This window comes from Carassius gibelio, chromosome B21, assembly GCF_023724105.1.
Source record: "Carassius gibelio isolate Cgi1373 ecotype wild population from Czech Republic chromosome B21, carGib1.2-hapl.c, whole genome shotgun sequence".
In the NCBI taxonomy this organism is placed as follows: domain Eukaryota; kingdom Metazoa; phylum Chordata; class Actinopteri; order Cypriniformes; family Cyprinidae; genus Carassius; species Carassius gibelio.
The window spans coordinates 26,527,731-26,553,915 of NC_068416.1; the positions used below are offsets into that span (position 1 = coordinate 26,527,731).

The 26,185-nt window shown below is 35.9% G+C and overlaps 4 protein-coding genes across 11 annotated transcripts; all 4 read left to right on the forward strand.

Annotated features, from left to right (window-relative positions):
- The first annotated feature begins 1,885 nt into the window (after window positions 1-1,885).
- On the forward strand, window positions 1,886-6,636 carry LOC127985370 (gastrula zinc finger protein XlCGF7.1). Of its 2 annotated transcripts, none has more exons than XM_052587361.1 (3): window positions 1,886-2,029; window positions 5,298-5,417; window positions 5,554-6,636. In XM_052587361.1, exons 2-3 carry the CDS (start codon window positions 5,360-5,362, stop codon window positions 6,459-6,461), a joined length of 966 nt encoding a protein of 321 aa, XP_052443321.1. In that variant the 5' UTR covers window positions 1,886-2,029; window positions 5,298-5,359; the 3' UTR covers window positions 6,462-6,636. The 2 variants fall into 2 exon arrangements, with proteins under 2 accessions (XP_052443321.1, XP_052443320.1); XM_052587360.1 differs by having other exon boundaries at window positions 1,908-2,029; window positions 5,250-5,417.
- On the forward strand, window positions 1,908-16,368 carry LOC127985373 (gastrula zinc finger protein XlCGF7.1-like). 4 transcript variants are annotated; one of them, XM_052587368.1, is made up of 3 exons: window positions 1,908-2,029; window positions 14,991-15,158; window positions 15,355-16,368. In XM_052587368.1, the coding sequence occupies exons 2-3, from the start codon at window positions 15,101-15,103 to the stop codon at window positions 16,110-16,112; spliced, it is 816 nt and encodes a 271-aa protein (XP_052443328.1). In that variant the 5' UTR covers window positions 1,908-2,029; window positions 14,991-15,100; the 3' UTR covers window positions 16,113-16,368. The 4 variants fall into 4 exon arrangements, with proteins under 4 accessions (XP_052443328.1, XP_052443330.1, XP_052443329.1 ...); XM_052587370.1 differs by having other exon boundaries at window positions 1,921-2,029; window positions 15,039-15,158; XM_052587369.1 differs by lacking the exon at window positions 1,908-2,029 and adding an exon at window positions 12,678-13,282.
- LOC127985371 (gastrula zinc finger protein XlCGF7.1) lies at window positions 8,275-9,573 on the forward strand. Its single transcript, XM_052587362.1, has 2 exons — window positions 8,275-8,422; window positions 8,545-9,573. The coding sequence occupies exons 1-2, from the start codon at window positions 8,365-8,367 to the stop codon at window positions 9,357-9,359; spliced, it is 873 nt and encodes a 290-aa protein (XP_052443322.1). The 5' UTR covers window positions 8,275-8,364; the 3' UTR covers window positions 9,360-9,573.
- LOC127985372 (gastrula zinc finger protein XlCGF7.1-like) lies at window positions 8,303-21,141 on the forward strand. Of its 4 annotated transcripts, none has more exons than XM_052587364.1 (3): window positions 17,678-17,774; window positions 19,355-19,474; window positions 19,904-21,141. In XM_052587364.1, the coding sequence occupies exon 3, from the start codon at window positions 19,952-19,954 to the stop codon at window positions 20,810-20,812; it is 861 nt and encodes a 286-aa protein (XP_052443324.1). In that variant the 5' UTR covers window positions 17,678-17,774; window positions 19,355-19,474; window positions 19,904-19,951; the 3' UTR covers window positions 20,813-21,141. The 4 variants fall into 4 exon arrangements, with proteins under 4 accessions (XP_052443325.1, XP_052443326.1, XP_052443324.1 ...); XM_052587363.1 differs by having other exon boundaries at window positions 17,708-17,731; XM_052587365.1 differs by lacking the exons at window positions 17,678-17,774; window positions 19,355-19,474 and adding an exon at window positions 8,303-8,422.
- Window positions 21,142-26,185: the final 5,044 nt, after the last annotated feature.

A 26,185-nucleotide genomic window follows, 5' to 3' on the forward strand; every position in this document is an offset into this window, starting at 1 on the left:
AAAGGACCAAATATGTTTGCAGTTACATATTCACAAGGTCACAATCAGGTATACTTAAGAAAAATAAGAGTAACATCAAAAATTCTAGCTTATATTGTTGTTGTTACTTTCATCCCAAACGATGGGGTCGAAAGTAACAATGTGCAACTTATGTTCAAAGTGAAATTATACTGAAGTCTTTCTAAATTTCTACAAAATACCACCTGGTATTGTTAGACCACACTTCTGAGTTACTGGCCACAGCAGAAATATATCTCTGTATACAACATTATCTTTTAAAATGATGTTTTTTTGAAAAATGGTAATTTCGCCCCTGCTCTCCCCTTCATTTATATCTGAATATATGTCATAGTTCGGAGCGGGATCGCAAATCATTTGAGTCAGTTCGGGAGTTCGGAGCGGGATCGCGAATCATTTGAGTCAGTTCGGGTGTTCAAATCGGGTTCGCGAATCATTTGAGTGATCAGTTCGGGAATTCGGAGCAGGTTGGCGAATCATTTGAGTCAGTTTGGGGATCACAAATCATTTGAGTCAGTTCGGGAGTTCTGAGCGGGATCGCAAATCATTTGAATCAGTTCGGGAGTTCGGAGCGAGATCGCGAATCATTTGAATCAGTTCGGCAGTTCGAAGCGGGTTCGCGAATCATTTGAGTCAGTTTGGAGATCGCGAATCATTTGAATCAGTTCGGGAGTTCGTAGCGGGATCGCGAATCATTTGAGTCAGTTATTGGGATCGCGAATCATTTGAGTCAGTTTGGGAGTTCGGAGCGGGATCGCGAATCATTTGAGTCAGTTATTGGGATAGCGAATCATTTGAGTCAGTTTGGGAGTTCGGAGCGGGATCGCGAATCATTTGAGTCAGTTATTGGGATCGCGAATCATTTGAGTCAGTTTGGGAGTTCGGAGCGGGATCGCGAATCATTTGAGTCAGTTATTCGGATCGCGAATCATTTGAGTCAGTGAGGGAGTTCGGAGCGGGATCGCGAATCATTTGAGTCAGTTATTGGGATCGCGAATCATTTGAGTCAGTTTGGGAGTTCGGAGCGGGATCGCGAATCATTTGAGTCAGTTATTCGGATCGCGAATCATTTGAGTCAGTGAGGGAGTTCGGAGCGGGATCGCGAATCATTTGAGTGAGTTTGGGGATCACAAATCATTTGAATCCGTTTCGGGAGTCCATAGCGGGTTCGCGAATCATTTGAATCAGTTCGGGAGTTCGTAGCGGGTTCGCGAATCATTTGAGTCAGTTTGGGAATTCGGAGCGGGATCACGAATCACAAAAGATTCGCGCTCGTAAATTTTTAAATTGGCCATAACCTTTAATTCGCCAGGTGGCAAGGCTTTTTTTTTTAGGTAGATCCCCGGTAGATCCGCCCCTGCAAGACATGAATCTCTTAGTTCCTCACAAAAAAGAACCAAAAAGACTTGCACCTGCCCTCATTGCCCTCATTGTGTGTGTGTGTGTGTGTGTGTGTGTAACACATTTCATTTACCTGTGTCAGCTTTCTGGCATGCAATGTGTTAAAATAATGAACTTTTCCTAATTAATTTAGAAACTAATCAAATCACCAAACCTGTATTGTATATGCATCACATGAGATTTAATATTGTATATAAATGTGTACTTTAGCAAGCTGTTCCTAAAAACTGATGTTTTCTCCCACAACATATTTGTTTTACATTTCATTACTGACTATAAAAACATACATTATGTGATTATATGCCATCATATCTGTCTGCACCATTAAAGTTCCAGTTAAGAAATTACTCATATTAAATATCTTCTGGCATTGTAGTCATGTAAAAAAAGTTATGCTACGATGTCTTTATGTTCTCCTTTATCTGCAGAACCACGTGACACCCAGCTCCCCTTCTCTGGATGAAACTGGAGCTGATGGGTGGAGTTATGTTTAGTGATAAAGTTAGGTTGTGTTTGTTTCGTCTAGTTCCACCCATTGACTCTGTGAGCAGAACCTCTTTTTGAATCCATCTTGGATCCTAACTGATTTAAAATTGCTGTTTATCAGACTGTGAGTATCCTTCATTTATTTGATCATATATCGGAAGAAATGTAAATCTGACAGTGTATGTGTGTAGGCTATAAATGCATTGACATCAAGTTCGAACACTGTACGATTCCCGACAGAATGAGTCTTAAGAGTCGGTTCATTTTAGTGAATCAAAAACAATCACTGTGTCTGCGGTTACTGCTACAACTCTCATATTGAATCCTAATAAATTACTTCCCTCGTGTCCGATTAAGAAGTAACTAGTTTTCGACTAGTATTTCACAAACTTGTAAAGAGGAAATTGTTTCTGTTTGAGCCAAATAGGCAACATAATAGACCTAACTTAGCTTGTTTGTTTAGTATTGGAAATTTGATTATAGGATGCTTTTCTCCATCCATATTTTGAACAAATTAATTTTCTAAGTCTGACTCTTCTGAGGTGATACTCTAGACTATTTTTGTAATTATTAACAATTTATTGTATCTACAGCCACTTGCATCATGTGTAGAGAAAAGTCATAAAAATGTACTTGAGTTTACAATTAATCATAAGGTTTCATGACCAATTAGCCATTTGAAAAAAAAACACCCCAAAACATAATAAATTCATATAACGTGTTTTAAATATCTAATATTTATTTTATATGATATATTTGTAAATATTCATTTATTTTTATATGTTCAATATTCCTAAATTTTAAATATCCCTTTCCAAAATATTTTTATAGCAAGGATTTTTTTGATACTACAGAGGTATGAACTGTGTATTAAATAAGAACCTGATATGATTCCAGCCCAGATGCCAGATTCATTTAGATTTTATCCAGCTGGTAATCATTAATGGAGATGGAGTTTTGGTTTATTTGGTTTCTTAACAATTTAACATCCGGATCATCTCATTTATGATCTCATCAGAGCTCAGAGACTCACAAACACTGTGTCGGGGTTTTCTGGTCACATGACCAATGCCACTTCACTTTACATATCGAGACTAGAATAAAGTCTTTGGTCAGGATCCGTGAGGGTCGAGAGTTAAATCTGGAAGAAAAATTGAAATTACACGCCAGTCCACAGCAGAACAGAATTCTTCCAATTCTTTCAGTCTTTCTCATGTTATAGTGACTGCTGTGAAATTTAAATAATTTTACCCAACATTATGCCAAACATAAAGGGAAAAAACTAGATTTAAGATTCTTAATGAACCTTCAGTAAAACTAGCTGGGGCCGTTTGCATGAATTGCTTAGTCTTAAATATTTATGGTGTAACAGCAATGAGCGGATGGTATTCAACCATCTGTTCCATATGAATGAATCCTGACTCCCTAACACATTCTGCACTCAAAGACCAGATCGTGAGTTAAAGATAAAACAAGGACCTTCATTTTACAACATCTTCCAACATAAATCACCACCCGGGCGCCACCATGGCGGCAACATCCTGGCGTGGATGAGAATTATAACACCTTGGAGACTATCCAGAAGATACAAGAGCGAACTTCAAAGGAAAGACAAACACCCGCCCTTTTCACTCACGGCGTTATCACACATTCCACAGAACAGACACACACACATTCACAAACAGGCACGAGCATTTTTGGCTAGCCCATGGACTGTTTTCCATAAAACTACTTCTAGATGTATTTTAATGTCTCCCTTTATGTGCTCAAATGTATGTATGCGGCATAGTGGAATATATAAATGTTATTGTGTGTTTAATCAAACTTTATATTCATGTAGTTAGGAACAACCCTTGTATCTCTGTATACTTGATTTGCAAAATCATAGTTTTTGGTGTCTGTATAATCGTAAACACAAGACTGTAACGAATCTTGATAGCAAATTACAAAAAGATGCATTGTTTTCCGAGGAACAATCTTGCTTAGGAAAAATTTTCAAAATCAGGGCGGAAATCAGCAAACAAAGAAGATTTTTCCCGCCTCAGTTTCTTACACTTCATTGGTTCATACGGAAAGACTTCGTTCAATTGTCTTCACGAGCCAAACGAACTGAAGTCTAATCATCTTTTGGCAAAGTTTACATTCACGTTAACCATCGAGGTCGCGTTTTTATTAAATCCCATAATTAGCTTGAATTGAATTGTTTTATTGCTCATTGAGATCGAAGTCCCTGAATCGTGTGATCTAAGCTACGAGCTTTGTTTTATATGAATTATTTCAGTAATCTTATTAGTACAGACACAGAAAATATTGTTTTTCCTGATCAGAAGATTAATATTTCATGGAGTTTTTAAGAAGGGTATTTTTATTGAATTTGATAAGGAAGTCTAGCTTCCTTTGATTACCAACCTAATCCTAGATTAACTTAAATTAAATCCAGTAAAGGTTACCTTTAAATGATTAAATATTCCCTCTTTGGGTAATTTAATATTTGGAAGCAATAAGCATGTTATATTCATAGACTTATGAATATTCACTTCATTTGAGTTAATTATTCCCCAGAAAGTGATTGTTGCTACATGGCTTTTTAAAGTCAATTACAAAACGGTTGATTGGACCAATGTGAATTGTAAAAGTAAAGTTAATTACCTCATGGCTAAGTGCTAGTTGGTCAAACTGGTACATAAACCACAGTCTTACCATAGTGTTTCTGCAGTTGGCCCCTGGTGGGAGAGAAGTGAGATTTTGCACGAGGTACTCAAAATTTATTTCTTTCATTTCAGGTGAACTTTTTGTCAATCGTGGTTCATGAAATGACTCCAAATCTAAAGTTTGCCAGCTGTGCATGCATTCATTTTATTTGTTGGGATGCATTTACATCTGACTGTCTGTTATTTACATTTACATTTAATCATTTAGCAGACGCTTTTATCCAAATGAGAACAGTAGAATTAAAATCAGATCAACAAGAGAACAACAACAGTGCCTTGACAAGTCTCAGTTACTCTAGTACAGAATCTATATCCAGTTTTTTTTTTTTTTTTTTTATGAAAGACAATAAAAGAAAGAAGAGTGCTATTTGTGCATTTAGCTTGACCATTGTCCAAATCCTGAAAAAAAAAGACTCTTAAAAGTCAGAAACAAATCAGCCTTAGCGATTACAGAATCAGATTTGCTTTCATGGTCTCTTATTTTCACACATTGAACTGATCTCTGATTGCAGCAATCATCCCTCAGTTATAGTTAATTTAAATGACTATTTGAGTGAAACACTTAAAGCTGGATGATTGAGAGTGATTGTGAGTGTTTGAGCATCTGCTAAATGAGCTCCACTGACTCCACAGCCGTTCATGAGAGTTTAAATCCTGGGGAATATTCCCATCTTCCCACAGCTGAAGAAGCAGCACGCAGGAGGAACTACTCCAGGAGAAACTACTGAAATACTATTGGAAAGATGGAGTTTGAGGAAGAACCCTGCAGAATGAGAGATGAAGATTCAGAGGAACAAACAGGTTGGTGTTTCCCTTCATTCTCTTTAATGATTTACTTCTTTAAATAAATATTGTGAGTTTAATTTGTTGGTTTTAGACTTGATGGAAACAAATAAAGACAAATGGCACCAATTTAAAAAATTTAATCTTTTCACAGATGAAGATGGAAAGGATGTCGGGCAAAAACAAGCTAGAAAAAATGGAGCCAAAAAACCCTTCACCTGCTCTGATTGTGGAAAGAGTTATTCGCGTAAACCAGACCTTAACAGACACATGAGATTTCACACTGGAGAACGGCTGTTCACATGCACTCCGTGTGGGAAAGTTTTCACAGAGAAAGGAAAGCTGGATGTACATATGAGAGTTCACACTGGAGAAAGACCGTTCACATGCACTCAGTGTGGACAGAGTTACATACATAAACCAGACCTTAAGAGACACATGAGAGTTCACACTGGAGAGAAGCCTTACACATGCACTCAGTGTGGGAAGAGTTTCATTGACACACAAAGCTTAAAATCGCACATGAAAGCTCACACTGGAGAAAAACCGTTCACCTGCACTCAGTGTGGAAAGAGTTTCGTATCCCAAAGCTTTCTTAAAGATCATCTTCTCTCTCACACCGGAGTGAAGTCGTTCAGATGTGATCAGTGTGATAAAACATTTGCTACGGCAACAAACTGCAGAAGACATCTTAAAGTTCATGCCGGTGTGAAGCCTCACTTTTGTTCTTTTTGTGAGAAGACTTTTGCACATCTGCAAAAGTTAAAAGAGCATGAGCGTATTCATACTGGCCTGAAACCTTATGCATGCTTGGACTGTGGAAAGAGCTACACTACATCGAGTGGATTAAAAACACACCAGATGATTCACACTGGAGAGAAACCTTACATGTGCTCACACTGTGAAAAGTGTTTTGCTGTTTTATCATCTCTGAAAAGCCATGAGAGAGTTCATACTGGAGAGAAGCCGTTCCAGTGCTCTTCATGCGGGAAGTATTTTGCTTACCATCCAGGTCTGCACGCTCATATTAAAAAAAAGCGTTGCCCAAAGTTGCCCAAGTGAGAAATGTTTGAGATTCATCATTTTTGGTAAACAACTCTTGAAAAATGAAAAGATTTAAAATCAGTCAAGTTTGGCTATGGGGTTTGATGTCTTTTATTGTGTATATGCCCTCTTGAATGTATACTGATTGCATGTTTTGAAATAAATGAGAATTAAAAGGAACAAAAATACATGACTCATTTAAGTCAAGTCACTTTTATTGTCACATCACCGCACAGCACATGTGTCTGGGTGAGTGAAATTCTTTTGAGCTTGCTCCAGAAATCGCAGAAACAAGTAACATATAACCATACAGATGTCAACAGGTGAAAATGCAATATGCACATACATATAGTCAGTACACACAGTGTACTATTAGACATACTTACAGTGAACACTACACATTATACACAATATGTACAAATATACAGTTAGCACTACACATTATACACTATACAAAGAATGTACACATTCTACATCATGCAAACATATATATATATGCATAAAAATAAGGTGCAATGTGAACTGGATACTGGATACGTAAACTGGATACAGAAATGTTATGAATGTGCATCGGATGGTGTACAGTGGTAATGGGTAGGTTATTGTATTAATGCAGTGTGTATGTATAGTCCAGTGTTGAGCTGTAAATGTTAAAGTGCAGTGTGTGGCATGCCATATTGTGGGAGTATGCTGTAGGGTGTATTAGTTCAGACTGTTCATTAGTCTGATAGCCTGAGGGAAAAAAAGCTATCCCTCATTCAGCTAGTGCGGGATCAGATTCTGCGGAGACGTCTTCCTGACCTATCACCATTGTGTCATCAGCGAATTTGACGATGATGTTGGAGCTGTGTGTGGCTGTACAGTCATGTGTGTACAGGGAGTACAGGAGCGGGCTGAGGACACAGCCCTGAGGAGCACCAGTGTTGAGGGTCAGCGAGGATGCAGTGTTGTTTCCCATTCTGACCACCTGACTTCTTCCTGTCAGGAAGTCCAGGATCCAGCTGTACAGAGATCTGTTTAGTCCCAGAGTCTGGAGCTTTGCAACAAATGTGGCAGGCACTATGGTGTTAATTGCTGAGCTGTAATCCACAAACAGCATTCTCACACAGGTGTTCTTAATTTCCAGGTGGGAGAGAGCAGTGTGTAGGGTGAAAGCAATAACATCATCTGTATAGGATCCAATGAGGCAATGTCCTTTAATGACATATAAAACGTTTTAACATTATATTCATTTTATATTATATTTAAACATAATTAAAGACGATTAAATTGGTTATAACGATTGAATGAAATCCATGTTTTATTCAGCAGTGAAATATTAATCGATCTAGTATTAAAAAGAGTAAATTAAATTTAAGGTCATCTGCGCTTTTATCTTATATGGTTATTTCTTATAGAAATTATCTTGAATGAAAAAATAGCGTCAATCCTCAGAATAATTTCATTTGAATTTGAAGTTATGACAACAATTTGACAGTGCCACACATTTGACCCTAGATTGAGAAACTGGTTTGCTATTATATGCCATTATGAGTTTTTGTTGCATTTACACAGTTTTGACCAGAAGGCGTCACCAGCGCGTGGTGTTTCCAGCGCCTTGAAACACTGAATCATTTTTGCGAATCAATTGGTTAAATTGATTCGAAGCTTCGAAAAGGTAAGTTTATTGTATTCACTCACTATCGACTGGCGGCTTCTGTGTTCTCTCGCGCGAAACAAGACGTTCTAAAAACGCGAAATCTTACGTTTTTTCCCCCTGTTTTCCTCTGCTTATTTAAAGCTGGATGATTGAGTGTAATCATCTGCTCCACAGTCGTTTATGAGATTAAATCCTGGGGAATATTCCCATTTTGCCACAGCTGAAGAAGAAGCAATCAGGAGGAATTACTCCAGGAGAAACTACTGACATACTATTGGAAAGATGGAGTTTGAGGAAGAACCCTGCAGAATGAGAAATGAAGATCCAGAGGAACAAACAGGTTGGTGTTTCCCTTCAGGGACATCAAGATGAAAACTGACATAAAATATAGAAATACTAGCCTAGTAGACAACATTAGCCTAGACTTGTGCTTAATTAAGTGCTTAATTGTGTTAATTTTAGACTCAATGGAAGACAAACAACATCAGTTTCAAAAAACCCATAATTTCACAAATGAAGACGGAAACATTGTTTCACAGACTGAAATGAACTTCACATCAAAAAGGGCTCGCAAGGCAGCTGGAAAAGGTTCTCTCGCCTGCACCGAGTGTGGAAGAAGTTTCAATAATAGATCCAATCTTATGAGACACATGCGATTTCATGCTGGAGAAAAGCCATTCGCATGCACCCAGTGTGGAAAGAGTTTCGTTCTGAAAGGAGGATTGAATCGACACCTGCAAGTTCACACTGGAGAAAAACCATTCACATGCACTCAATGCGGAAAAGGTTTCACATCCAAAAGCAATCTGAGGGATCATCTGCGTGCTCACGCTGGAGTGAGATCGTTCAGCTGTGATCAGTGTGAAAAAACCTATGTTTTTGAAACCAACTTAAAAGAGCATCTTAAAATACACACTGGTGTGAAGCCTTACACTTGCAGTTTTTGTGGAAAGAGGTTTTCCGTAGTGAAAAGCTTACAGTATCACCAGAGTATTCATACTGGAGTGAGACCGTATCTGTGCTTTGACTGCGGGAAGACCTTCAGTTCGCCAGGCAACTTAAAAACACACCAGAGGATTCACACTGGAGAGAAACCATACAAGTGCTCACACTGTGGAAAGAGTTTCTCTCATTCACCAACCTTGAGAGATCATGAGAGAATTCACACTGGAGAAAAGCCGTATCAGTGCTCCTCGTGCGGACAGAGTTTCGCTCGCTCCTCTAATCTACTGATTCATAAGAAAAAGCGTTGTCTGAGTGAGCAAAAGATTTTGTGAAACAGTTGCAAGATCAGTCCATTAAAGCTCTGTTAATGTTCATGTGTTGTTCAATGGTGTTAGAAACTCGTGCACTGAGGGTGAAAATGTTAAAATCATTCAGTTTTGGCTTGGGGTAGTTATGGTTAAATAGGTTTATTCATAGTGAAACCATTTATTATTTATAATGTTGTGTGATGTACTGATTTGAGAAATAAAAAGGAAGAAAACTCAAGTGTCCTATTAAATGAATACATTTACTTCTGATTACACTTGATCAAATAGTTTTACACACAAATCTGCAGTGGATCTTTCTCAATTTAGGCGAGACACTGCAGGTGAATAGGGTAAAAAAAAAATTACTAATCTTTGTCACCTTACTAAGCTGATTGATATGTTTAAATATGCAAATGAGGCTTTGTTTGATGAAATATGTGCTAATTTATGAACATTTCTGGTATAAAAAGTCAGATTCAAAATTCTTGTTATATATTTTTGACATATTAGAGGCAGATGTTTTTACAGAGGGAGTTCTGTGTCTGTTTTTGTCACTCCATAATTCAGAAAATACTTTTGAACAGCTAGAAAACAATATATTTTCACAATTTTTACGGGAATAAATTGTTGTATATAATCAAGAAAATCGTATATGAAGAAATCCCTCTGTAAAAACCGTCAGAATATACACAGGAATAAATATGTAATGTTTGGTGTGTGTAAGTGCCACTGAAGTGGAGATTTATGGCTCCGTGTTGGAGAAAAAACAGCATTATTTATTACCCCGTGAGTACGTTTATGGAAATTGTGAGGAGGCACAGTTTAGGAAATGAGGAGCACCTGAAAAAAAAATTCCTCATATTAAATTAATTTCTTCGTGTTTTTGAATACAGCAGTAACTGATGCTGTTATACATGTATATACAATGATGTGAGAATTGAAGAAATTACAGTTTAACAGTGCTGGAAATCTACAGCTCTTTTCTGATAATAACGACACTTTTCAGAAGACATAGACTAAAAAAACTTTTAGAAAATAACAGTTATGTACAGTAGATGAACACTACACTCATTTGATGCTTGAGACTATAGTCAGTCTGGTTACATTTTACACCATTTTTGCTCCCTTAACACTACTGTATAAAACTATAGGTTATACTATAAGTGCAAACTAGTTTTGATTAAATCTCAACACTGAAATTCTATCCACTGACATTTAACATTGATTTTGCCATACAATATAGTCACAGTCTAACTGAGATTATTTCAGTCTGTTAAGTAGCAGTGATACAGGTGAAATGTGTATTCATGTCAATGTCTGTGGATGCCCTTTTCAAAAAAAAAAAAAAATTGTTTTGACCTTAATCAAATATGTGTGGTCTGTGTTTATGGCAACTCTTCAGTGAAATACCTGTTATACCAACTAATGTTTATGATTGTAGAACAATTCGATAGACACTGGACAAGGAAGTCAGGGGTGGCGAAAAAGGCTCTTTATTAACTCAAAATAAAACGGGATAAAAAAAAAAAAAAGTAAACTGCACGCACGCACGCACGCACGCACGCAAAAAAACTTGGCTCAGCTCTGGCTCTTCCTACGATCCAGTTATCTCCACCTTTCCCCGGTCTGCTGGGCGCTTATTACTCCTCTCTTCACAATCACTGGAATTACAAACAGGTGTTAATCATAAATCATTTGCCCTCCTTATTCCCGTTCGTCCCCACATTCTTTCTCCCCCTGCAGCTTTCCGCCTTCCCACGCCCACCTCGCCACAATGATCATTTAAGATCTGAACTTATATGTTTATAGTATGTCTCATACCAGTTTTTTGGTCTCGCTTCTCAGAATAACTTCCATTAGTTTCTTTAAGAAGCTGTTATATAGTTTGCAGTTGAACATATTTTCCTCTTGATGGCGCCATTTGTTTTGAATTTTAACCTTGTGATCTTTAGGTCTTTTTGTCTGACCCCGCATGAGCTCGCCGCGGTGCGCGTGCCCGTGTAATTTTGGGCCAGCACCCCCCACACCCATTATCCCTTACCGCCCCATAAAATAAAATAACAATATGTTGGTGATCATCAGTGCAACAGGTTTGGAGATGTTTATTAGGTTTTGACGCCGACCCTGCGCTTTAGCATACAGGAAAATACATGAAGCAGTTCCTTCAAATTGTAGATTTAATGTTTTCCCTTTATTTTTGACCAGATACATGCAGCCTTAAGGCGGGCGTACACGGTGCGATTTTTGCTGTCGTACGAGTTCGCATGCGATTTTTTTCAATCGTGTGGAAATCGTGTATTCTCGTATGGTCGCGGCTCGTATCATTTGCGATGAATTACGAGCCGAGCAGAGTGGCTTACGAGCACTTCCCGACCTCCCGATCATTTTTAAAAATGTCTAAAAAGTTCGTGAGCTATCGGTTTGAATTCGTGCCATTTGTGCTGTTGAACGAGCCGATTTGTTGATTTATCTGAAGTTGACCAATCACGAACTACGAAAACCACAGAAGAAGAAAGACAAAGACGGCAGCTGAAGTCTGTCAGCAACAGCGAGCGCTGTATGATGTTCCTAGCAACGTATTCCAATGCATCCTCTCTCTCTCACACACGCATATGTAGTTTACAGGGACTCTCCATAAACGTAACGGTATTCTATACTGTATATCCCCATACACTACCTCTATCCATCACGGAAAATGCATGTTTAAATTTTCTATTAAACACCGTATAGTATTTTTTAAAGCCATTTGGTTTACGAGGGCACAGTAATTGTCCTCATAAACCATGTTTACATTTTAATACCCATTTCAGATATTTATAAACCATATACAAGAACACACACACAGGGTAACCAAACGTCCCGGTTTCCTATTGCTGAAAAATAACCTGTACGTGTAGGAAACAGTCACGGCTCGTATCAATATTTTATATGCAGTTATAAGAGAGGGAGAGCAGTTATATTAGGCTCGTTCCACTTGAACCGCTGCACGCACAGAATGATCACCTGTATGGCATCAAAGTACCGCGAGAGCGATTCGAATGCATTGGATATGTGTGCTCTCATATCGCTCTCGCGGTAATGTCATACAGTGATCCTTCTGTGCGTGCAGCGCTGCTTCAAGTCGAGCGCGTCTATCAACTTCGTGCGATTGCTTCTGGAATTCGCAGGTTGTAAAATCGTGTCGTATATCATCTCGTCCGTACGATTTTCAGATAAACTCACTCGTGCCGTGTGCGTGGACATACGATCTTCCGACCATCCGAATTCGCACCGTGTACGCCCGCCCTTACTGAGCAGAAGAGATTTGTTTCAAAATCCATAAATAAAAATAAAAAAAAATCACTGGCTCCTTTTGAATAGTGGTGTATATTTTAGCCTATATTTTATTTATAATATATTTTAAAAGCCTGTATATAGCCTACGTACTGTTAAACTACATTTTATTTTTATATATTATACGTATATTATAAAATTACATTGCATGAGCCAGGTACTGTTAAACTTCATTGTAGGCTACATTAGGCCACCTTTGTTTTATAAATGTCACTTGACATTACTGACATTTGATTGGACTGGACTTCAAGTATCATTATTATTAGTTTTCCAAGGCGCAAACAAATAAAATAATAATAATAACGTGCTAATTGTGTCTATTGTTTTAAACGGAAGCCGCGTTCTATTTCTGACGCACTGCACGCGCTACAAATAGACGCGGAAAGTTCGCTTTGATGCATCTACTGTAGTTAGAACATTGCAGATCATTTTATTTTGCAAGTCTCCGCTCATACAGCTTTGCTGTAAACTTGCCTTGACCCAAACATCCCCAAAACACCTCCTTTTTTTGTTGCTTTTTTTTTTACGTCACGAGAGTGTGGACTCAGAGGAAGACCACGAGGATTTTTGGGCTGAGATTTGGGACAGAGCCGATATCTGCTGTACATCAGACTGTAAGTAGCTTACATTAATTGTAATATTTGCTGGAGAAATCTAAATTTGAATATTTATTAATTTGATATAGCTTGAACAGTGTCTGATTTATGAACGACACTTATGACTCTGTTCATTTTAGTGAATCAATCAGTCGTGGCAGGCAGAACCTGATTTTACCAAGTGAGACATGTTCCTGGGACAACATCTTTGTTGTCCCTGGAACAACATTGTGATTAACCAATCAAATTTGAAGAACCATTTTATAGATTTTGTGAAGTTTACGCTTAAAATCACTGTTTGTTGCCTGTACATCAGTGTCATTCATCTATCATTTCCTCTGATTTTAGGGATTACTCATGGTTAGGGTTAGGTTTAGGTGTAGGGAAATGGAAATCTGTCAATACTGACATTTATATTGTCTGGTTGTTTGTATACACAGCAACTTGTGAAGATTGTAATTTGTGCAAAACAATATAAGGAATGCATGAATTGTTGTAAATGTGCTGGCAATTTGTGCAAAAAACTTAAAGCTGGATGATTGATGATTGAGAGTTATTGTGAGTGTTTGAGTAATCCTAATAAATTACTTCCCTCGTGTCCGATTAGAAGTAACCAATGTTTTCCGACAAGTATTTCACAAAACGTGTAAATAGGCTACTTAATAATTTAGCTTGTTTGTTTAACATTGGACATTTGAGTAAAAATGCTTTTCTCCGTCCATATGCTGAACAAATGAATTTTCTTAGTCTGATTGTTAGGAGGTGACACACTAGACTAGACTATTATTATAATTATTAATAATAATTGTATTTATTGTATCTACAGCCACTTGCATCATGTGTAGAGAAAAGTCATAAAAAATTAATTAGGTTTATAATTAATCATAAGGTTTCATGACTGAAAATATGTGAAAAAACACCCCAAAATATATTAAATGATATTCATATAATGTGTGTTAAATATCTAATATTTATCGTATATTATATATTTTTAAATATTCATATATTTCTATATGTTCAGTATTCCTAGATTTTAAAGATCCCTTTCCAAAATATTTTTATAGCAAGGATTTTTTGATACTACATCCAGATCATCTCATTTATAATACAGAGCTCAGAGACTCAGATTGTGTCGGGGTTTTCTGGTCACATGACCAATGCCACTTCGCTTACATATCCAGACTAGAACAAATAAATCTTTGGTCAGGATCCGTGGGGGTCAAGAGTTACATCTGAAAGAAATATTTAACCGCCACTCGACAGCAGAACAGAATTCTTCAAATTCTTTCAGTCTTTCTGATAAATCATATACTGTAGATTTTCTTAACGAAAATTCAGTAAAACTTAGGGGCCGGTTGAATGAATTACTTAGTCTTAAATATTTATGGCTTTTTAAATTCAGTTACAAAACAGTAGATTGGACCAATTTGAATTGTAAAAGTAAAGCTAATCACCTCTTGGGTCAAACTGGTAACTAAGCCACAGTCTTACCATAGTGTTCATGCTCTTAAATGTCAGAAACAAATCAGCCATAGCAATTACAGATTTGCTCTATTTGTCTCTTATTTTCACACATTGACACATTGAATATATCTCTGATTGCAGCAATCATCCCTCAGTTATAGTGTATTTAAATGACTATTTGAGTGAAACACTTAAAGCTGGATGATAGAGAGTGATTGTGAGTGTTTGAGCATCTGCTAAATGAGCTCCACTGACTCCACAGCCGTTCATGAGAGTTTAAATCCTGGGGAATATTCCCATCTTCCCACAGCTGAAGAAGAAGCACGCAGGAGGAATTACTCCAGGAGAAACTACTGAAATACTATTGGAAAGATGGAGTTTGAGGAAGAACCCTGCAGAATGAGAGATGAAGATCCAGAGGAACAAACAGGTTGGTGTTTCCCTTCATGGACATCAAGATGAAAACTGACATAAAACAATACGTCTAAAACTATACATTAGATTGCTAAATAGAGGTTTACTTGCATTAACTTTTGTCCCTTTCAATTAATATTATATTGAGGAATACATTTTCTATTTAGAATTGATGGAAATGAATAAAAACTTATATACATTTTTTTTCACAGATAAAGCTGGAAACAATATTTCTCAGACCAAAAAGAATTTCACGCAAAAACGAGCTGAAAAAACTGGAGTCAAAGATTCAATCACCTGCTCCGAGTGTGGAAAAAGCTACTCGCGAAAATACGAACTTAAACAACACATGAAAATTCACACCCGAGAGAATCTGTTCACATGCTCTCAGTGTGGAAAGGATTTTGTTGACAAAAAAAGCTTGACCAGACATCTAATGGTTCACACTAGAGAAAAACCGTTCAAATGCACTCAGTGTGTGAAGTGTTTCAGAGACAGAAGCGCTCTCAAAGATCATCTGGATGCTCACGCTGCAGTGAGATCATTCAGCTGTGATCGCTGTGATAAAACATTTGTCTTGGCATCACACCTTAAAACACACTTTAGAGTAGTTCATGCTGGTCTGAAGCCTCACATTTGCTCTCTGTGTGGAAAGAGTTTTGCTCGACCGTACTCATTAAAAGAGCACCAGAATATTCACACTGGTATGAAACCTTACATATGTGACTGTGGGAAGAGCTTTACTGCACAAAGTAATTTATTAGAACACCAGAAGATTCACACTGGGGAGAAACCTCACAAATGCTCACACTGTGGAAAGAGTTTCTTTTTCTCAAAGGCCTTGAAAGATCATGAGAGAGTTCACACTGGAGAAAAGCCGTACCAGTGCTCTTTATGTGGGAAGACTTTCGCTCACTACCCCAATCTGTTTGTTCACAAGAAAAAGCCTTGCCCACCGGTGTTTAAGTGAGAGAAACATTTGTGTAACTGGCAAAATCAGTCCATCATATATTCACACATAAATATATATATATATAGAAGTGATGCATATTTAAAAGATGGTATTATATTGAAATGTTAATGTGCTGTTATTATCTCTCACAGTCTGCATGAACATATGTTAAAAATCAGTAGTAGTTTATGGTTGCTTTATTATGATGATATTGTTTATTTTATCTATTTTCTTTTCATCTTTGTGTAATTTGAAATTAAAAGCAACAAAAGTATTTACACAACTTTTAACAGATAAATGTACTTTAGTTTTCATTAAATGTTTAACATCGTATTCATCATTGCTTTTTTACTATTCTGTTTGTGTGTGTGTGTGTGTGTTTGTGTGTGTTTGTGTGTGTGTGTATGTGTGTGTGTGAGTTTACTGCATTTATTTTCATCAAGCAATTCAGGAGGAAATTCTGCCATCTAGAGGATAAAATACGAACTAACTTTTAAATCAGTTTATTTCAATATAACAATCAACCTCTAAAAAGACATTTATTGTAGGAAAAAATAAATTTTATACTTATACTTATAAACTTTATACTTATTTACAATTGTGTTTAAAGTTTTTCTACAAGTTATATAATTATGAAAGACAGTTTAACAAGTTAATTTAATTTGTCTTTTAATTTATGAAATTTAAACACATTTTATTTTTGGTAAATAAAAGGGATTTGCTATTAAAATTAAAACATGGAAGAAATATTGTGATTTATTTCTTTAAAAAATAAAGTTTTATATTTTTTTTCAACAGTAGTAGCAGTAGTAGTAGCAGTATCACATACATTTTACTAAACAATAGTAATATTTCTAATATTTTAACTGAACTTAATACTGGTGGTGATGCTTAAGATATTTTTGGTCATTAAGGGATTATGTAAAAAAAATAGTAATAGATCATATTAATTATTATTAAAAGATAATATTCTACTAATTCTACTATCATACTAATGTATATACAATGCACTATGAATTGATGAGCTGCTGGGTTCATGAATATTAATCACGTTGTCTGCGTTCGGTCAAACTGATTTGCTGAAATCAAAACAGGGACGGTACTATTCAGCGCCAGCCAATGAAATCACCATTTGCGCATTAGCTCCGCCCACTACCGGAGAAACCGGTCCGGTACAGGTTCGCTGTGCGTCCATTGAGATTAACTGATCAATTCAGATCGCTTAATGGAGAGAGAACTCTGAAGCTCAGATGCTGAAATTAATTCAAGCCTCATGCGCTTCAGTCTTTGTAGTAAACAAACCCGCACGTCTCTGCCATTCATTAATTCCCACAGAGACGCGCAGAACACGGATTCATATTTCAAACAACTTTTGCGTCTTAACATTTACAGATACTGGTCCATACGGAGATTTGATTTGATTAATTTATGCTAACTAAATTTTTTAATAAAGAAGCAGCTGTGGCTTTGTTGTAGGTTATTTTATTTATTTATTTATTGTAGAAAAGTATTTTCCTTTAGTTTTCAGTTACATCTTTTACCACTAGAGGGTGCGTATGTTCCATTTTACTGATACCTATACACTGATATCTTCCCTTTGAGACACTGAGCATATACATCACAAGTACTGGGTCACGGTGAGCAACCGAACTTTAAAGTTGTGTGCGTTCATGCAGAAAAGTACGTTTATTTTGCATTCTCTAGCGGAAACATGAATGTTAATAATGTTGATGATACACTAATCTTGTAAATTAAGCGTATATTTGCACAATATTCGGTTATTTGTTAATCTGTGCTGGGAAGCTAACATGCTAGCATCACAGACACGCTGCAATTTGTTGTTGTTATTTTTACATATAAATCTTGATCTGTTAGCTATTTTGAAATCGTTTTGATATGCTGTGCTATCATGGTTGTGAATTTGTCAGTAAATTTAAGACCATTGATGATTGTTTAACCTGCATCTGTTCAGATTGGAAGTGTTTAGCAATTTAAGAAAGTTAATAATTACTAATTTTTTTATTTCAGACCATAAATACACGCACAAACAGACTCCAATGCATTTTGCCTGTATACCTTAATGCTCACCAGTGTGGATTGTAAAAACCCAACTTTTTAAAGCTTTCTTGGATGTTACTCTCTGAGCCCTTTACTCTCTAGCTGGAGTCACCAGTTTTCCAATGTCTATCAGAACAATCCAGAGGTTCCACCTCTACATTTATTTTTGATTGCTGTGGCATGTCAACTGAATTTAAGACTGCTAAGTAATTGCTCAAGTTTCTTTTGATGATGCAAGCTTTTTTCTGAAATGCATCAGAAATGAAGTACACACTAATGGTGAAGTTGCATGACTGTGTATTAGCACTCCGCTTTAAAACTATTTGATTGATGAATAGAGTTTTGAGAAATGGCATGAAGGTTCTGTTATTAGTGCAAAAATGATTGTAAATTTAATAACGTGTAGATAACAACAATCATATCATTGTAATTGAATTTATAGATCAAATGTAAGAATTTTAAATGAAAGATGAAGTAATGAGTCTACCTAATTCCAGTTTATTCTTTATTTTTAGATTTTTTTTAATACTTTAGTACTTTTTCTAAACTCTTAACACAGCAACACCTTCATCACACACTTAGCCAAATAGTTAATGTTCTATGGAAGCATATGGGTAGCAATATTCAATTTGGAATGTAATATGCAAAATTACAATGTATTATGTAACATGGCAATGCATTTGTGTAATTTACACTTTCCAATACATTTGTGCAACAATTTTGTCACAGTTTTTGCTTGAACATGTTACACATCTAATCATTTCTTTAATACATTTTAATTTAAATTTTGCAACTTATAAAGCGTTAAAAGTAGTATTCATTTTACATAGTTAAAACTAGTGTATGAAATGGCAAATGGAAATTATGTATGTTTATTTTCATTTTGCACCAAACGTTGCACAAATGTATTGGAAAATGTAAATGTCAATACACAAATGCATTGCCATTTTACATATTGCATTGTCATTTTGCATATTACATTCCAAATTGAATATTGCTACCCATATGCTTCCATAGCATTTAGCGTCTTCAGCTGAAAATGTATTGATTTACGACATGCGGTCTACGCCGCTAGTGGATAAATGTGTGATATGTGAAAAGATATGTGTGCTCCACCTGTGCTAATTATCTGACATGCTTCTCCCAAATCTTGTTAATGAAACCACATTTAAATCCTGGGGAATATTCCCATCTTCCCACAGCTGAAGAAGCAGCAAGCAGGAGGAATTACTCCAGGAGAAACTACTGACAAACTATTGGAAAGATGGAGTTTGAGGAAGAACCCTGCAGAATGAGAGATGAAGATCCAGAGGAACAAACAGGTTGGTGTTTCCCTTCATTCTCTTTAATGACTGACGAAGAACATTGAGATGTAAACTGACGTAGAGCACAAAAGCAGTCTCAAGTCACTGAGTTATATTTGTAGCAATAGCCAACAATACAATGCATGGGTCAAAATGACCTTTTTTCCTTTAATGCCAAAAATCATTAGAATATTAAGTAAAGATCATGCTCCATGAAGATATTTTGTAACTTTCCTACCATAAAAACTTATTTTTTTTGATTAGTAATATGCATTGCTAAGAACTTCATTTGGACAACTCTAAAGATGAATTATGACCAGTTTTGTGGTTCAGGGCCACACATAACAATACATCTATACTAGTGGACTCAGCAGTGAAGTATATTTTTGCTCCGTTGTGTTTTTATTTTGTTTCACACTTTTTGATCATTTAATGTTTTGCCTTTAGACTCCGAGAAAGTGAATAAGGACAAGCAGCTTCAGTTTCAAAAACCTTATGTCGCAAATAAAGATGGAAACGCTACCATTTCACAGACTGAACAGAATTTCACACCGGAAAAAAAAAACAGTAAAAACTGAAGTCAAAGGATCTTTCACCTGCACCGAGTGTGGAAAGAATTTCACTACTAAAGGAAACCTTAAAGTGCACATAAAAACTCACACTGGAGGAAAAAAGTTCTCATGCACTCTATGCGGAAAGACTTTTGTACACCAATCCAAACTCAAAATACACATGAGAATTCACACTGGAGAGAGGCCGTATACATGCATTCAGTGTGGAAACAGTTTCGTTGTTAAAGGTCACCTTAATGATCACATGAGAATTCACACTGGAGAAAAACCTTTTGCATGTTCTCAATGTGGGAAGAGTTTCCGGTGCAAATACTTCCTCAAAAATCATCTTCTCTCTCACGCTGGAGTGAAATCATTCAGATGTGATCAGTGTGATAAAACATTTGTTGTGGAATCATGTTTAAGAAGACATCTTAAAGTTCATGCTGGTGTGAAACCTCACATTTGCTCTTTTTGTGAAAAGGCTTTTTCACGACCATGTGCTTTAAAAGAACATGAATGTATTCATACTTGTGTGAAACCTTATATGTGCATTGACTGTGGAAAGACCTTTGCTACACTGAGCATCTTAAAAACGCATGAGATAATTCATACTGGAGAAAGACCTTACGAGTGCTCACTGTGTGGAAAGAGTTTCACTCGCTCCGTATACTTGAAAAATCACGAGCAAGTTCATACTGGAGAAAAGCCATACCAGTGCTCTTCATGTGGGAAGAGCTTCACCAAGGTGTGTAATCTACAGCGGCATCAGAAAAAACATTGCACAAAAGGTATCAATGGATAATCTTTCCTCAAGTTTACATGAAGTTAAGTGTTGTATTCAACATTGCTTATTAGCTAAAAGCTCGTTCTTCTACCTAAAAACAGAAAAACATCTGGTGCTGTTTTTATTTAAAGTGATTCTTCTCATAATATGGAGATCCACAAATACACACTGAGAAAAGATTACATTGCTCAGGAAAAGTGAATGTGATCTGTGCGATTCAGCAGTCAACTAGGCTTACATCTTATAGTTAAAATATGTAAAAGATTTCAGATCACACATTGTATGGTTGGTTATACCTTATATTTTGAAGCACAGTTTGGTAAAAATGTAATAAACAATTGAATTGTTGTTGTGTCTGTGTGACTAATTGGAGGTTCATTAGCATTGCTTTGACAAAAATGTTTAAGTGACATTAATTCTGTCAATGTATGTACAAAATCCAAACAATGGGGAATATGACTAATTGTGAAGGCTACTGCAATGTAAAAATGAAGTATAACCACTGCATTGAATTACAAACCGAGATTAGCTTTTATTTTATTAGGCGTTTCACAAAAGAAAACATTGTTTAATTCTACCTGTCGTTTCAAGGTCATGGTTTAATGTGGTGTTGGAGGACAACAATCTTTGCTAGTGTTACGAAGAAAATATGTATGACGTGTTTTAGTGAAATTAACTGCTGTATTGAAGAGGTGAACTAAATATTAAGATTGGGATTTGTACCGGTAGAGGCATACATTATTTTACAACCCTTTGCAAATGTTTTATTGACCATATCAAATGCAATTAAAACAATAAATGCAATTAAATAAGAAGTGTCCGTATGTGTTTTTGAATTGTTTATTAATTTGCAGTTTTGTTTGTTTTATGGAGAGCTTGTCTAAACAAGCCAATAACGACTACTCGTCTTTTTAATTGGGCTACACAAATGTCTTATTGTCTACAAAATACTACAACTGATTCTAGATCAGGTTAAACATTTTAAGCTGGTGCAATGGTTCGCCGTTGTAGTGATGTGGCGTTCATGAGTCGTTCAGATTGAACAAATCTTCTGTATCACTCAGGATTCGTTCATTTCGTGTTGACCGCGCATGCGCAGATCTTGATAATATAATCGCGTGGCTCCGATAGACTTATCGATTCACTATTCAATGAGAAACCGTTTCCTAACGAAAGCTGTTTTTTTCAGCGTAGTTTAGCCTCCCATCTATTCACAAACAAACTATTCAAAGAGTAAGCTGCAGCTGCAACATTGTTGCTTTTTTTATTTTTTTTATTTTTTTGGTTAAAAGTTGCCAAAAAGTGTTTCATCAGAACTTGTTCAATAAGGGAGGCCTTATAAATTCATGGAGTGTGGAAAAGGTTTCATTTAGAAATCAAACAGTAACAGACACATGAAAGTTCACACTAGTAGCAGCCAGTGTGAAAAATGTTTCTTTGACAGAAGAACTAAATGAGAATTCACACTGCAGAACATCTGTTCACATGCACTCAGTGTGGGAAGAGTTTCTTTGTCAAACAAGAACTTGATGTGCACATGAGAATTCACACTGGAGAAAGATTATTATATTTTAAATCTAAACCCGTCCTGAAAAAACATCAGCTCTCTCACTCTGGAGTGAGATCATTCAGCTGTGATCAGTGTGATAAAACTTTTGTGTTTGCATCATACTTAAAGGAACATATTAAACTTCATGCAGGTGTAAAGCGTCACTTTTGCACTTTTTGTGAAAAGAGCTTTACACAACCGTACAGTTTACAAGTTCATCAGAGCATTCACACTGGTGTGAGACCTCATGTGTGCTTGGACTGTGGAAAGACCTTTCTTACATCTAGTGACTTAAAAAAACACCAGAGGATTCACACTGGAGAGAAACCATACAAGTGTTCACACTGTGACAAGAGATTCACTGATTCATCAACCCTGAAAACCCATGAGAGATTTTTTTTTCTTTCTTTTACCTAAAAATTGCACCAGATGTATTTCAGTTTATAATTCTAAAGAGATTATTCTCATAAAATGTGGACTTTAAATACACACGAAGAGAAGATCAGATTGCTCAGGGAAAGTGAATCTGTTTTGTGTCTCTGGCAATGCAGCACAATTTTTTCATGCATTGTATGTTACGTGCATTGTAGCCATTCAATGGCTTCTTTGAAACTACATAAATTATTTTCTCTCTCAGACACAATAACGATTAAACATTACAGATCAATTTGAATGTGTACTATTTTCTTTTTAAACTGGTAAACATCATAATACAGCAATTTGCTACATTTCTACATGGAAATATATTCCAAATATAAAAAATACTATCAAAAAGATGGAATTTGTTTCAATAGAATGATTTAATCTAAGAGTGTAATTTGTTCAAATTAATAGTGAAGTTTAATTAATTTACAAAAGACATTTAGAGATGTTTTGCTGTTGTTTCTTTGAGGAGTTCATTTGTTTTCATTTGTTCTGCACACTAGCACAAAAAGAAAGTATGCATTGAAAGGACTTTGAATCACATTTTGAACATAGAATATTACTATTTTATTTTTTTTGCATTTAAAGAAATCGTCTGTACACTTTTAGACTAAAATAAATAAAAAGGAATAAAATGTATGTGACATAATTTAAATTTAGCCTTCTTTTTTATTACATGAATGCAAGGGGTTACTCATACAGAAGAAACACATGCAATACATGTTTAATCACATGCATCGTGCTCTACTGTTTGAAATACAATGCTAATAAAACCAAAAATACACTAGATGATTTCCAGTTCATATTTGTTAACAATATGAGAGAAGATGAAAGCTGATAGAAATTAACATGCAGCTAAAGAGATTACTTTTTTTTTTTATGAGACAGTCTGGTCCACACTCCAGACCAGGTGGTGGCTGTAATGCACCAATAAGTTGTTTGCAAACCGCCAGTAAACCCTAAAAGATGAAGAAACTCGATATGAGCAATTTCGGGGGTTTTGTAGTGAAAACCTGGCAACCCTGCGCGACGTGCATCTCTCTGCGATCAGTTCTGCGCAGCTTTGGTTTATCTTGTACGAGCCTATTGTTGTTATTGGCAAAAAAGTTTAAAATTAGCCGATAGCCTGTCGATTCATTAAATGATAAGCTGTTTTCTAACAAAATCTGTTTGTTCAGCGTAGTGAAACTACATGCATACAAAAAACGGCGTTGGTCTCCTTCCCTGCGTCCAGCCCATAGTGTTAGCCGTTGTGTTTTTTGGTTAAATGTGTATCTTCCAGTGTTTGGTGCAGAGAGCCACGCTTAATCACAACTTTAATGTGCATTTTATACTGTTGTATTCAGCTCTTGTGGTGAAGAACCCTGCAGAATGAAAGATGAGGAACAAACAGATTGATGTTTTCCTTCATTAACTAGCTATAATTATTACTGATGAGGAACATTTAGATGAAAACTGAAGTGTGCATTATATATTTATATATATGGGACATATAAGACATCTGTAAGTGAAATGAATAGGCTTATGTTGTTTTTAGAGTCCATGGAACTGAAAGAAGACGAGCATCATCAGTTTGAAAAACCTCATCATTTTAAAAATGACGATGGAAGTGCACAGAATTTCACACAAAAACAAGCTGGAAAAACTGGATCCGAAGGATCTTTCACATGCATTCTGTTTATGTATATATGATGTTAACACTGGGAGAACAAGAGATTTGATTATGACAGCATTTCGTTGAAGAATTGGCTCAAAATCTGCTTTGATTCTGTAAAATCTGACTTCTATTGCTGTGATCAGATGCCAACTTTTGTTTTGTGGAGTTGTTGATCTTCTTCCATCTGTTGTCGACTTTGACTGGACAAGTTGAGAGTCTATATCATTTCTTAAAGACCCATTAGAATGAATGGCTGTGCAGACTGGTCTCTTAGCAAATGATAAAGTCATGTTAAAATATGAGTATCAGATTTGATCATCAGGCTTTTAAGGAACGTTTATTTTCTCATCTCTCAATCGTCATTGTATTGCGACGCTTTATGTTCTGCAGAGCTAAGATTATAAAACCAAGCATTTAAGTGAACATGAATGAACATCAGAATATGTGTTGACAGAAATGGCAAAAAACTTTACTGCACGTGCACAGTTAACAAGACAGAAAACAAGTAAACTGGCTAGAAAACACACACTCACCTATGTGCACACATTTATAAATTACATTAGTTTATCATAGTATAAATTTTTGTTGCAACACAATGTGTTAGTCTATTTATTTATTAAAATAAGGACTTATACATTGTATTAGGCTTATTGACAATAAAACTATGAACAAATCACTGACTAATTCGTTTATCCCCCTCCCCCCACCATTTAATTCATTTCACATATTTTTTTTAATAGAATAAGTACTTTGCCTAATTCCATTGAATGGCCCCCAAACTTACCTGACCCAAAGCCAATAGAAAAATCCTCTGGGTCATTATGTTTCGGTCCATCTAATGGCGCACAGGTTTCTGTCCAGGAGCCGATTCTTAATGAAACATTGAAATGACAGAAATGCCGTCATCTACAGTCAAATCTCTAATACTGCAAATGTTCACTTCATATTAAGTATAAAGAATTATTCTGATGAGACACAGAAAAACATCAAAAAGAAAAGAAAAACATTTTTTTTTTTACTTAATCACTGAGCAGTAAAAGTTAGTTCCACAGACACTGCATGTGCAGGTTTCATCTTCTCTCATATTGTATACAAATTTGAACTGAAAAAGTGTCTAGTGCAGTTCTAGTTTTATTAATATTGTATTTCAAACAGTAGAACATGATGCATGTGATTAAATATGTAATTGCATGTGGTTCTTCTGTAAGAGTAACCCCTTGATTTCCTTTTTGATTTCCCCTTGAAGTTTTAAGTCATGTTTTGTTCCTTTTTATGTCTCTTACTATTAAAATGTGCAGTCTATTTTATTAAATGCAAAAAAATAAAAATATTTGTTTAAAATGTGATTCTGCATGCTTTCGATGCATAATTTGTTTGTGCACAAAATAATGACAATAAATAAACTCCTAAAACAACAACAACAACAAGACATTATTTTACAGCAACACACTAGTTTAAAAAAAACTCATACTATGGCCTTGCCAAAATGTCTTTTGTTAAATATTGAAACTTAACTAATTTTATCAATGACCCTCTAGAATAAATAACTTTATTAAAACAAATTTCCAGCTATTTTAATGTTTGTAATATAATTCATGCTGTTATTTCTGAACTTATGTTTAGAAAATAGTAGCATATGCAAACGTGAAAATTGATCTGTAATGACTAATTTCATGAATCACGAATCAGCAGGTTGAAATTAAAACAGTGACATCGAGGAACATCTGTGGCACTGACAAATTATTGTTATAACTTCAATATG